Here is a 13963-nt window from a genome sequence, read left to right as displayed (position 1 = left end):
GGCCGTCCCTGCATCCCACAAGACAAGACAGCATGAACGAAGACTGCCTAGCCAAACAGTGAGCTCTTGCTGAGACTCCAAAAAAACAAAGAGCTTACCATCTTTGGAAGAAGGAGTAGGCAACTCAAGAAGAATACAATAATGTTGCTAGGATCTGCAAAGGGAAAATTAGAACAGCAAGAGCCCAGCTAGAACTTAATCTTGCCACCATTGTAAAAGGTAAGCAAAAGTGCTGTTACAAATACACTAAGGAGGGCCAAGGAGAATCTCCACCCTGTACTGGCTGCAGAAGGGAACACTGCCACAAAAGATAAAGAAAAGGTGAGGTACTCTATGGCTTCTTTGTTTCTGACTTTAATAGTAAGAACAGTTATCCTCAGGGTACTCAGCTCCCTGAGCTGGAAGACAGAGATGGGGACCAGAATAAAATCAGCATCATTTAGGAGGAAACTGTTAGCGATTGCTACTCCACTCAGAGAGTCACAAGTCCACAGGACCAGATGAGATCCACTTGAGGGTACTAAGGGAGCTGGCAAAAGTGATTGCTGAGCCACTTTCTGTCATCCATCAGCAATTCTGGTGAAACAGGGAGATCCCAGATGACTGGAGATTTGCCATTGTGATACCCATTCACAAGAAGGATTGGAAAGAGAGAATCTGGGCAACTACAGTCTTGACTGCTTGATCATGGCATCAGAGAAAGCTATGGAACAGATCATCTTTGTAATCACACAGCACGTGCGAGACAATCAGGGGATGATGCCGAGCCAATATGGGTTCATGAAAGGTAAGTCCTGCTCGATCAACCTGATCTCCCTCTATGACTGAGTAACCGGCCTGGTGGATGAGAGAAAGGCTGTGGATGTAGCCTATCCAGACTTCAGCAAAGCCAAATACCTCTCCCATGGTATTTTCCTGATGAAGCTTGCAGCTTGTGACTGGGACAGGTGTACCCTTCACTGGGAAAAAAACTGGCTGGATGGTGGGCCCAGAGAGTAATTGTGAATGGTGGTATACACATAGGTCTACAATTCTGAAATATTATATTTCAAAAATTAAGGGAGAAAGTAATACTACCATGCAGAACCAACATCAAGAATTATTTAAATTCAACATTTAAGAAAATGCATCTCTAGGTGAGCTGTTTTTAGTGATCTGAGACTTCTTAATTTATTAGCAATATAAGTTTACTGTCTGGTTGGAGCAGCAAGCCTTTGTAGATACTGCTTAAGAGTCTCAAAGAGTCAAACTGAGGTAATTCTTAAATATTCTTACTTCAGAAACATATACTGCTACTCAACTGGGAAGAAAATGAGATAAGATTCTTAAGCAACCTCTGTCCAAAGGAATGAGTTTATCCAATTAATTGCAAGCTCAACTACTCTTTGAAGGTTTTTACTTTTCTGTATGCAGAATATATGTTAACACAACTACTTTACTCATGCCTTTATCTTAGGCAATTCCAGTGCTTTTAAAAGCCTTTATTTTTGTTCCAAACTTCTATTATTTCCTCCCTCCAGAACTCACACTAGTTCTACACCACAGCTGATCACACTGTTCCTGACTGCTACACTGACCTACATGCAAACTATAGAGAAAATAATGCTGTTTTCATTTGGATGGAAGAGAACTCCTAGGCATAGAGAACTTAAGATTTTAGTTGCATCCCAAGCCTGGCTGAAGTGGCTTTCCCATCATCAGAAAGATAAGCCTAAAAAAAATTTTAAATCAGAATTTTCTTATTTGTCGCTTTCCCTTCCCTATACCTGCACATTTCAAATGTCACTAATGCAACTATGTGCTAAGATTTGTTCCTCTTAAACAACTATTTGAGCCACAGACACCCCCAGACAATTCTTAACTTACTAAATTCACTGTAAGAAGTAAACACAGCAAAATACATTTTAGCAGCAAGTCATGCAACGCAGCGCTTGAGCTGCTGCTAGCCTGGTAGCCTCAAACTTTTGCAGTGTGCAGAAGCACCCCTGGCAGTCAAGAGTACATAACAAATCTGGAAGAACCCCCCATTTTCCAGCTTCTAGGGAAGGTAAGAAAAAAAAATGGGAAAAGCGAGGTGATGAAAAAATGCACAAAAAATGCAGCGCAGATATTTAACAACTACTCATTTGCACTCTGACACTTCAAGGTCTTATTTTCTTGGAATCTATGCTAGAAAAGAATTAAATTAGGAAAATCACTTTTTACATCTGGTCTGAATACAGGGTAGTGTAACATTCTTGTTGAATTAAAGCATAACTGTGGAAAAAATGTTTTTGTGGTCCTTTAGTTAAGCATGACAAGGAAAGAAAGACTCCACATCAGAAACAGTACTTATATCTACTCTACAACTGGGCCAATCACCAAATTCTGAATATTCAACGAGTTGAAAATGCAAGACTAAAACTGAGGGAGGATTATGAAAGTTCAACTGTACTTGTAAGTCAGACAAAAGCATGCCTGCCATTAATCTCAGAAGAAAACAGTAATTACTATCTGGCAGCCAACACTCTCCATACCAATTTATCTGTTGCCATTTGACATTGGAAAGTAGGAAGCCATATAAGGAGTACACATGACAAAGAAACTCATGGATAGCAGATGTGCATGAGGTTGCTGAAGCCTTGATATGACTGGGCTGCTCAAGAGAGTCATGGTGAGTGGATCCATTCCCTTTCTCACTCAACAGGCATGTTGAAATTTGGAAGCAACCCAAGTATGGTCTTGCAAGTGTCAGCATTTCAGCATTTTCAGTGATGAATGTACTGATAAATATCTGCAAAACATGTTGCTCAGCAGCTTGTTTGTTAATAAAGGCTTGCTGGGAGGGAGAATATCCTGGTTTCAGTATTTGAAATACTTTTTCTCTTTCTTGAAATACAACACATATTTCAACCAGATTTGCTGTATTCGCTGAGTAACAGAATAAAGTATAATTTACTTTTTTTAATGTATTCCTTTACTACCTTCCTGAGTTTCTAGGAGATGATCCAGTGGCTAAGATTTACTATTCACATCCACATAAAGGCAAGACTATAAATCATATTCAGAAAAAAAAAAAAAAATCAAAATTACAATTAAAATAAGAATAATTAATTCTCCATTTCTTCTCAATTCACACCTACTTTCTAAATTTAACTTCTACTATAATGTACATGGGTTGCTCCAGAAGTAATGCCTCCTATTTGTTTCCAGGGAAACCATAACAGATACAAAGAACACAATAGCGCCACTTGATAAAGCAAATTCTAGCTACAAAACACTATTTTTTAAGTGTAAGCATAAGAAAATGCATTGTCTATGCATTTTCATTAGCAATCATATGGGAACTGTTGAGTCATGGCCTGAACCACTGATTGATCACCTGAAGCAGGCCCTGAGTCAGCTATGGGAGCACAGGTGAAGGCAATTCACCTGTGTGACCAGAAGGGGTGGAGCCTGGCTCCACTTCTCCTAGACCCCCATTTAAGGGCTGACTGCCACTGGAGAAGGATCTATTTCTGGAGATCCTTCCCTTTGGAGTTTTCTGCTGTAAGCCTAGGACATAGGTAAGCATTTCATTTATTTTTGATTGTCTCTTTCCACCACAATAAACTTTCTAACTATAAAACCTGTAAAATACCATCCTAACCACACCACTCTGCTAACTGTACATTTGTTAACTATACAGCAATGAACAAGAACCTGTGTGCCACACTTGTAAAAAGCTGCATGGATGTTTGGTACGTGGCTTGTCTTTCACATCACTATTGCTGTTGCTGAAACGCACCACCTGTTGCTCAATGTGAGCCTTACTGTGCTCACAACCACTGCTTGGTGTCTATAAATGTTCAGCAAATGTCAATGAATGCCAATGGGTGCCATGTTTTCTGCATGGAGGAATTCAAAGACACACCTTCCCTTCTTACATATTTTCATCTTGGACACCGTTTTGTCAGAGTGCCCCTCTATGGCCATCCATCACATGGCAAGAAAATGTAATGGAATATTGGTGTGAATATTCAGTCTCTACTGCCATACTACCAACATCCACCTCTGATACTGTGCTTTAAAATAGCTTATTTTATTCTTCAACACTTTTTTTTTTTTAGAACAAAACAAAAAAGTAACAAAAACGCAGAATTAATGGAATATTTGACCTGGTTTTTGTGAAACTAATGTATCAGGCTGGTTCGATAGCAGTGGCTGCAAATCTCAGTGAGTTCAAAGATTTTTGATGAAGTTTTCTTCCTCCTGTATTTTATCCTTGAAAACAGCTATTCACTGACTGCATTATGCATCGCTAGTTTTGTAAATTCTTTTATCGTTATTACTATTTTTCTTTTCTTTTCCATCCTATAGTCTTTGTATCAGCTCAGATTACCCTTTCTGGGATAAGTGAGAGAAGTGAGCAAAAGGCTGTGTGGTGCTAAGCTGCCTGCTGAGTTAAACTACAACAGAAAAACCACACCACTGACTGGTCCAACATACGTGAACAGTTTGACTGTCGCTTCAGGGGCTGTTTTTAACCTCACCCCCCTTTTACTTCCACAGCTATACATCTGATACCCAAATCAGCCTTTGGGCTGTACTGCTATTAATTCCTGATCTAAGAACAGCCACACAGTCCCCATTTGACTGGACAAAATGAGGACTGACAAGTGCTTTAATTCAAAGATTTCTGCTGAATGTTTAAATTTGCAGCAATATCCAAACATGTCAGGAATAATATACAGCTGCAAACAATAAGCAAGTTACACTGCATGATCATGAGAGCTAATTATGGAAAAACAATGCCAAAGCTGTGCACAATACCTGCTTATTAGTCTAATTTCCTCAAGCTGTATGGCATAGAAATGTGTGTTTTGCACTGGGCTGTTTTCATGCGTGTACACAGACGTAAAGTGAAAAAGACAAACAAGAACCAGAGCTCTCCAGGCTTGGCTTATAAGGCATGCAACGTTCCTCCTGCTTGCTGAGAATCTCCTACAAATTTATTCAGTCCTTCTCAAGAATTACAAACTATAGTAAGATATTACACGAAAGCCAAAAAACTCTTAGAGAAGTGAAGAATGAGAAAATGTTTCTCCCCAGTAACTAAAAATCTATGAGACTAAAGACAGATGAGGATAGCACACTGCAAAATATCAGTGTCTTCATACATTGCACACAAATGCACATAAAACCAAACTGAGATGCTTTGTAACCTCACTTTGGAAATCTGGAAGTGAAGAAACTACCTTTTGACCATATGAAACTAAGATGTATTTAGGCAAGAGTGCAGCAGCAGTCCCTAGATAAGTAGCAGCTGTTTACTGCTCCATTACCTGTCAGCTAAGTAACATGTTATTTGCTACATTACATCAATAGTAATTTCAGAAGCCAATATATTTATGTTGATCATATAAATTCTATGCCTAATCTTAAGAACTTAAACATACATTTAAAATTTCTCTTCTATTGGGTAGCGGTATTTACTTGTTTTATCCCCTGAAGGGCATTAATAACTGTCTTTGTTCATTATGTCTACTACGAAGAAACACCCTAAGTCATCTTTTCCTTCCTTTTGTAAGGAAGAAAAAGATAGAAAATTTTAAAGCTGTGGTACTTCCATGTATAGGCTTTTTCATATAATCCACCTAACCCTCCTCATTTCCTATGAAATTGCCAGGAATAAGTACATCCATTAAAATTAATCTCAAACAGCTGTCACAACTACAAAGTTTTTTTTTATCTTTTCCAGCTTTTGTGTGAGAGCTCTTAATGATCCTGAAAATACTCAGCATCATGTACGTATTGTTGTTATTTGCAGCTTTTGGTAGTTAGTATATTACAAGCCAGCTCAAGCTGTCAGAATAAGAAAAAACAAAACCAACCAACCAAAAAAGAAAAATTTATTTACTGTCTGTAAGAGAACATTGCAAATATATTCTGAAGACCCAATTTTATTATTCACATATTTGAATATTTTTATGCTGTATTAAATGTTCCAGGATACTAAAAAAAACACCTGGCACTTCTCAGTCACATCAGAACATCAGCCTTTTCAACCACCATCAAAAAAGATGGGTTTCCCACTCTCCCATTTGGAGTTCTAAAAGCTGCAAAGAGCTTTTAACACATAAAAACACGTGGACAAGGTGCTGAATAATAGTTGTGCAACTTAGTAACACCAGAGAAATAAACACTGATAATAACAGGCCTCAAACAACTTAAAACACCCACAGACAAATGACTTAAATTCTTAGAAGTGTAAGAAAATTGTTAAAGAACTGTTAAAACTGCTGCATTCTTTTAATTTATTCTTACAGGTGAGCAACAAATTAATCCAAGACTTGGTGGCTGAATTTATGAACGCCACCAATACATATAACAGACTTCTAACACAAGTAGTTTTGCCGCTTTAAAACTTACTTTAGTACCTGAGGTTCCAATACTGTCCTCACTTGTCTTGCCTACTTACCTTCACTTTCTGCATTTTTATTTGACTAAATCTAGTACTCTTTCTAACTTGATACCCATGTTTAATAATGGAAAGATATCACCATTTCCTTTCCACTGTTCCCTTCCAACACAACCTTTATCTTCTCTTAAAAATGTCCCTCCAAAGTAGATCTCCAGTTTTAACCAACTTAGACAGTTGAGGTTTTCATGACTGAGCTTGGATCCCATATGGGAGAAGACAAACAGTATTAGGAACTCAGGACAAATTCAAAACACACCTGGAGTCCCCTTCCTCTTCTTACTCATCAAGAGATGTTTCAGTGTAGTAACCTCCTGCAAACAGTACAACATGAAGAGGAATAGGTCTAATTTGAAGTACTTCTCATTCCCTAGGAAGAAAACAGCCCCAGCCTTCTCTCAGCAAAGCTATGAAATATCAGCTACATGAGGAGATGAGAAGTGGCAGTTCTGACACACGTTCAATGCCAGAGGAAAGATTTCCCAGAGGACAGACTAAGGAGCTTGTTGGCAACCAATTAGTTAAACCAACAATTGGACATTTTAGGTTATTCTGGTACAAACGAGGATCAAAGTATAAAGCAACATAAACATGGATAAGAGGCAGTGGCTTAGCTGGTGGTTTATTTCCAGTTTGTTTCAATGGTCAGCTGAAAAACAAATACCTGAAATAGACAGGTAGAATAATATATACTTTAAAATAATTAACAGGAACAAAAACTCCAGTAAGACCTATTTTTCCTTTCCCTACCACCCCCCTCCTTTTTTTCTGGGTGGGCTACCAAGCTATTCATTCAAACAATAACAAAATAATATGCTTTATATTTACACTAAAAAACATTACTTGTTTTTTACAGGACAGTGATGCAAAAATACCATCTCTAAAATAATGCTCAAACCGGCCAACATTCTGTGTTCCTGAAATATTAACAGTAGAAACTGCACATTTATTAACTCCAAAGAACTGATGAACAAAAGCTACATGGCCAGCATACACTGAAAAGACTCTGCTACGCGTGTCCTTATTTAGTATGCTTGGTTTGTACACGATGACTTCTTTTTGTTTTGGAATGACATTCAATTTGAATTTTCATAGTGCAGTTTCTGTATTAGGTTTTTGAAATAGCATACTGATATCAGAAATGTGGCTTAATATAGACGCCTGTCTTTTCCATCAGGATAGGTCAAGCTGTGTAATAAGGAGCTAAAATGTTTTTTGGCTCCAGAACTGTAAGAGTGTGTTCTCATCAAAGGGGAAATTGATTACATAAACTTCATCACACGATTGCATGTTGGGGCAGAACAAAAGAAATCTTACTTCACTTGTTCTAAGACATTCTGTATTTTAAACATTGCCATTTTTTGTATGACTAATATTTCATTTTTTTCCCCACTCATTTCATTTTCAGTTTTTCCGTCTACCTCAAAGTCTGCTGTAGATCCACATCAACCTTCACCATTAGCTACACAAAACAATTACAAATCCAGATGTGGACAACACATAATACATAATGGAGTATTTTCTATTCATTTTGTAACAGAAGACCACAAAAAAACTTCCAAAAAGTCAAGTACATTATCAGACTGCTAACATAAAGAGAATTAAAAACTAAAAAACAAATATATATATTTGTGTTCCTATTTAGAAGTATCTTAAGATAGAATTACAGAATGGTTTGGAAGGGACCTTAAAGACCATCCATTTCTAGCATCCCTGTTGGCAGGGATACCTCCTGCTAGACTGTTGCTCAAAGCCCAATTCAGCCTGGCCTTGAATATCTCCAAGGATGAGGCAATCTGTTCCAGTGCCTCATCAGCTTCACGGTAAGGAATTAGTTTATTAAATTTAAATCAACCCTCTTTGAATTAAAAGACATTATCCTTGTCCTATCACTGCACCGCTACACTCCTTGACAAAGATTTCATTTCCAGCTTTCCCACTGGTCTCCTTTATATATCAGAAGACCTCTGTAAGGTTTCCCTGGAACCCTCTTTTCTCCAAGCTGAACAACCCCTGCTCTCTCAGCCTCTCTTTGTAGGAAATGTGCTCCAGTTCTCTCATCATCCTTGTGGACTTCTCTGAAATCATCATAACAGCTCCATGTCCACCTTGCACCAGGAACCCCAGGCCTGGATACAGTATTCCAGGTGAGGCCTCAGAAGAGGGCAATCACTGCCCTCACCCTGCTGGCCATCCCTCTTTTGATGTAGCCCAGGATATAGTTGGCTTTTGGGGCTGCAAATGTATATTGCCAGCTCACAGCAACTTTTTCATCAACAAATACCCCCAAATCCTTCTCCTCGTGAATGCTCTCAAATTATTCTGGTCCAGCTTGTAATTTTGCTTGGGATTGCTCCAGCAGAGGTGTAGGGCCTTGCACCTGGCCTTGCAGAACTTCATGAACATCATCAGTGGACTACTTTAAATTTCACAAGGATAAAGATCCATTTCCCAGAAGCTCACTGTACAGTAAGGCAGCTTTATACTTTGTGTATTGCCTGCCCCACCTATAAAGTAACTCCTGCCAAGAACTGTTCTTTTTTCCTTGTTGTTTTCCTTTTATTTTTTACATTTAATCATAAATAACTTTATTTCTTAGCAAGTTTCCATTCTAGAAATACAATCCAGTCTCTCCTTCCCTTTCCTAACCACAAAGGGTATTCTCTTACCCAACGGAGAGCTGTAACTAATCAACCCCAAGCTGAGAGATAAAGTCTTTACCTTCAATCAAGAGTTAAGATTTATGACATGGCTGGAACAAGTTACGTAACTACCAGGCGTGCCAAACATCTTGTGTCTTGTCAGCCCTCATTAAAGATCTACACCGATAAAGAGATAGCAAATGTGAATAAAGCAGCAAAGAAAAAAAGTAAATAAAAAGAAAGGTAAATGCAAAAGATTATCACCTTTTTATCGACATTGCCTTTTAGTTAAGAAAGTGTAAAAGAAAGCAGTTTCAGCTCTTAACACAGCTAGTGAATATACACGTAGGATATAACACACTTCAAATAGGAGTGGGTTTTTCTCCAATTTGAGAAGATCTGCTCATGTCTACTGAGGCGAAACTCCCAAACTTTCTGGGCTAACCATGCTCAGATTCCTCGCTAGCCAGCAGCACCCGATGGATGCGAGCAGCTCACACATGCAATCCCCTCCCGTGCCGCCCTGCAAACTGCCCCTTGGGGCCGGTTACCGATACTTACACACCGAGGACATAAAGGTAAGCGCATACATGTGCCGGCGGTACCACAGGCGCAGCGAGGCGGACTCCTGGGAAGGAGCGCGCAGCCTGCAGCGCGGGGGTACGGGGCCGGGTTGGGGCAGCGGGAGCCAACGGGAGGGTGCGGAAAGGAGGGGGCTGTGAGGAAGCGTAAGGAAGGGTGAGGGCCAAGCCGGGGCATGGAAGCGCGGCCAGGACCGAGGCCGCACCTCAGCAGCAGAAACAACTCATCCCCGCGGAACACGGCCACGGTAGCGGCTCCGCCGAGCCCGGCTCCCAAATCCCGTCAGCAGACGACCGGCCCCGACCCATCGCCACCGCCGCCCGCCCTACCTGAGCCCGTCGCGGAAGCGGTCTTGCCGCTGCCCAGCGCTCGCGCCGAGGCCCCCACTGCACTGCGCACGCGCAGACCGCCCCCTGGGCTCGGCCGCCCCTCCGGCTGGCGGAGGCTGTCGGGAGAACGCCCCGCTCGGGGCCACGGGCGCCAAGGCACGCCGGGAGCTGTGGTCCTGGAGGGCCGCATGGCATGCTGGGATTTGCAGTTCGCCGCCTGGGCGCGGGGCGGTGGCTCTGACCCGCACCTGCGGTGAGCAGCCGTGATCTGCGCCGCGCCCTGCGCTGCCCGGTCCGCGCCTGTGAAGATTCGCTGCGTCTTGCGCGGTTCGTAGTACTGCGGAAGCGTCGGTTTTCCCCGCCCCTACGCCTGCCCGGCTTCCTCAGAACGGAGTCGGCGGGAGAGTTTGATGGCGTCGCCTAGCAGCGGCCTCCGCCGCCATCACCGTTCCGGCGGAGCGGTGAGGATGGGGGCGGCGGCGAGTGGCAGCGGAGTTCTCGGCGGGGCGGCCGAGGGAGCCGGGCCGCGGGCGGGGGCCTCTGGTGCCGGGGGGGCGCGTCTGGTCTGTGCCCGCAGATGGTTACATCGCACGCCGCTGCCTCTGTGCCACTGAGGCTTCAGCCGTGCCCCCTTGAGAAGGTGGATGCAAAATAAGGCAATTTGCGAATTTAACAGTGGTGAAACGGAGGCAAAGCTGTCTTACAGCAGCATCCTGGAGGGATTGCGGTCATGCCCTTGTCAGGACCAGGGTTTATGAATCAGTACAAAATAAAATCCCTGCACAAGGTCCTATTTTATTTGTGGTTTTGTAGTTCACACGTAGTGTTCTGTAGTGCTAGTACAGCAAAGCACATCTCTCACATCTGTGCTATTTCCTGGTATTTAGTGCCACTCGAGTATATATATGACTCAATTACACATTAGACACATCTTTATGGAAGAGGAACTGCTGTTGGTAGTGGTGCTTGATTTCACTGTGATGAAATCTGTATCACTACATGGATCACCTGTCAAATAAAAGCATGTATTCTACAGAGGGGAAGAGATCAGCTACATTTTATGAAGAAGTAATACCACTTTTATTGTACTTTAAATACAAATGTACAATAGAACATACTGTATATTTAGGTTGTGCAACTTGTGTCTTAGCGGAGGTGATGTCCCAGTAATGACTATTTTATTTATATACATCTCTCTCTCCCCTTAGATACCATTTCAGGAGTGATACTTTCTTAAAGAAGTTATTCTGTAAGTCAGGAAGAGAAAAAGAGAAATGAAAGAAGGAAGGTAGGAAAGGTTGACAGTAGTAAGACTGTGAATTTGCTCTCAGAATAGTTCTGATTTCAGTTTTTGAGTCTTTAAATGATGACCAGTGAATGAGGGAACTGATCTTGAAATATGCTTTAGCATAAATCTTTGTTACTTCTATTTACCAAGCTTGATTTTTTTTTCTTTTTCCAGAAAATATATGTCCCCATTATATCATTAATTTATTGAATAATAATGAATTAAATGTCCAGTTTATTTTTATTTATTTCTTAATTTTCTTAACCATTCACATTGTTTTAATAAATTAGTGTGATATGTAAGTTTAAATGACATTTTTTTTTAACTTGGTAGAATCTAGTTTTTTAAGTATTGACAATATAGGCCAGAGATAGCTCCAGAAAACATTATGGATCATAGAATCATTGAATGGCCCCAAGGATCATCAAGTTCCAACCTCCCTGGGGGTTCACACCTCCAGGGATGGAATATCCACAACCACTCTTGGCAACTTCTTCTAACACCTCACCACTCTCTCAGTAAAAAACGTAATAATCCAAAGTTTCCAATCAATTCTTCCTTTTTCAGGTACTGTATTGTCTTCCGGGTGTATGAGAAGTTATTGTGACCCACAGCAACCAGCAAGTAAGCTTTAGAACAAAGATTTGCATTAATTCGCATAAGGTTTTTGTCAGTTACTGTGTGGCCTGTTGTCCTTTATCAATTCAGTTATTCTAGTCAACAGGAAAGGATGCTTAATACAAGACTTTAGTATCCTAGAGATGACAACAAAGAAGTAGATATCATAGCACTGAATGAAAGCGTTGATTGTTTAAATATAAAAAATAAGGATTTTGTGATTTTATGGAGATTTTATCATACAAGGGCTAGTTCAAAGGGCAGGAGAATTTGAGAAGAACCAAAGGAAATTTGGAGGTGAAAATTGAAGTTTCTCTTGTGTCCAGATATGCAACGTTTGAATTTCAAATTCTTAGATTGTGCATGATCAAATGTGTATGAGTTTTTTGTGCAAAGAAAAAATAGTTTTTCTGTCATCTTCTTGTTTACAGTATGCTAAAATATGAACAGAAAATTAATTGGTACTAGAAAATCCATACGGTTATTAGAATATGAAAACAGAAATCTATAGAATTTTGTTCTTCACTGGCTAGCCTCCTTTAAATTATTTGACTTACTGGCAGCAACAATGTCTGATAATTGTTACTTCTGTATTTTGTTTCAGGAAAAATACTATAAAATCAATATGGCGCCCATTTTGGATTGGAAGAAGCTTATGAGAGTAGATCCAGATGCTCTTCCTCGTCAAGAAGAACTAGCAGACAGATTGCTTGAGACTCTGTCCAAGGTACTCAAGGGGAAAGTAGAACGTATAAGTTTTGCTATGCATTCTTCCCTAACCTGTTTTTGCTCTTTCACATACATAAATTATTTATTTCGTGAATTTCAGTGATATTTGTATAAAAAACACTATTATTTCTTCAGGTTGATGGGAAAGACTTGAAAAATGAAACTCCTGAACAACTGATACATCTATTTAAAATTACTCAGTCACTGATGAAGGTTTGTATTAATTCTCACTTTCTCCAATTTTCTAGATACACTTACTTATTTGTTTATTTATTTATTTATTTATTTATATCAAAACATGATTACTCTTTTTTTTCCCTTCTTTTTCTTGTGTATTGAACATGCTGGTTACTCCTGAGATCATTTCACCATAGGGGAGTGAAGTGAATAGGACAAGCATTGTTATGTGGTTAGGAAAGTTTAGTTTCAAATGCAGAAAATGCAAACAAATATCTCAGAAATGAGTTAGATGTAGTGAGTTATTAATTATGATTTTAACTTCAAGCAAAGTTACTGTAGTTAGTTGATATTTTGGAGTAGTTCCATAAGTGTCTGTATGAATGGAAGAAACTACCCTAAAACTGATCCTATAAATCTGTCGAGTGTGTTGTAAGTGTGACACTTACGAGTGTCACACTCGTAAACATACTGAAAACAAGAAATAAGACCTGCACAACTCAGCATGTTGTTTATAGAGAAGCTTTTTTACCATTTCTTATTTTCAGCTGTGTGCTTTGGAATGTTTAGACAGCTTCACTGTAATAAATTACTAAAGAAAATATTTCAGGAATCTGAAGTTCTAAATTGTTAGCATGGGAAAAATAGAAGATGTTTCTTTTTTTGGACGAACAACCCGATGTTCTTTTGCAAATGTTTTCATAATCCTAAACTTGAGGTCTGTGGGACACCTTCTTAGTTTGCATTAGTAGTAAATCCTCTTTCTTTGCTTACTGTGATTTTTTTTTACCAGATGAAAGCTCAAGAGGTAGAGCTGGCACTGGAAGAAGTTGAAAAAGCTGGGGAAGAACAAGCCAAATGTGGTAAGCAAATCTCATTATGCTCTTCATAAATGATTTGTTAAATTTATTTGTTAGGTTTGTTTGTTGTTTCTTTAAATTTAGGAAAATGAATAAAATCCCACCTGATCTGTAGTCAATTGCTTCAGTAATGCCAGATATTTAAAGGCTTATTAAGTTCATAATTGTTGCTTTGTGTACACTGATGGGTAATTAATTGTATCTGTTGTGTTTTAACAGAAAATCTATTCAAAACAAAGATGATGAAGCTGGAAAGTGAATTAGAGGTACATTTTGAAATGGTTTTAGCTTATAGAATG

General features: G+C 39.8%; 2 protein-coding genes across 16 annotated transcripts in view; one reads left to right on the top strand and one right to left on the bottom strand.

Annotated features, from left to right (window-relative positions):
* The window catches only part of TMTC3 (transmembrane and tetratricopeptide repeat containing 3), a 58895-nt gene extending 48839 nt beyond the window's left edge, over positions 1–10056 (bottom strand). For 4 of the 11 annotated variants that reach the window (XM_040671299.2, XM_046943940.1, XM_040671246.2 and 1 more), the window contains exons 1-2: positions 9993–10056; positions 9161–9258 (exon numbers count right to left, since the gene is read on the bottom strand). The gene's annotated coding sequence lies outside the window, so the exon portion shown is untranslated. Of the gene's footprint in view, positions 1–6698; positions 6754–9160; positions 9259–9868 lie in introns of all 11 variants that reach the window. The other 7 variants (XM_040671290.2, XM_046943936.1, XM_025154605.3 and 4 more) reach the window with 3 other exon arrangements.
* A 151-nt stretch (positions 10057–10207) lies between these two features.
* CEP290 (centrosomal protein 290) overlaps positions 10208–13963 on the top strand; it is a 50657-nt gene continuing 46901 nt past the window's right edge. For 2 of the 5 annotated variants that reach the window (XM_004937603.5, XM_040671196.2), the window contains exons 1-6: positions 10208–10453; positions 11848–11904; positions 12503–12625; positions 12763–12840; positions 13598–13667; positions 13884–13930. In XM_004937603.5, the coding sequence (XP_004937660.2) occupies positions 12524–12625; positions 12763–12840; positions 13598–13667; positions 13884–13930 (297 nt within the window). In that variant the 5' untranslated portion in view covers positions 10208–10453; positions 11848–11904; positions 12503–12523. Of the gene's footprint in view, positions 10454–11200; positions 11281–11847; positions 11905–12502; positions 12626–12762; positions 12841–13597; positions 13668–13883; positions 13931–13963 lie in introns of all 5 variants that reach the window. The other 3 variants (XM_040671180.2, XM_040671188.2, XM_040671177.2) reach the window with 3 other exon arrangements.

This window comes from Gallus gallus, chromosome 1 (assembly GCF_016699485.2).
Source record: "Gallus gallus isolate bGalGal1 chromosome 1, bGalGal1.mat.broiler.GRCg7b, whole genome shotgun sequence".
Classification (NCBI taxonomy): domain Eukaryota; kingdom Metazoa; phylum Chordata; class Aves; order Galliformes; family Phasianidae; genus Gallus; species Gallus gallus.
Note: the sequence above shows the minus strand (reverse complement) of the source record. Positions and strands in the feature narration are given on the sequence as shown.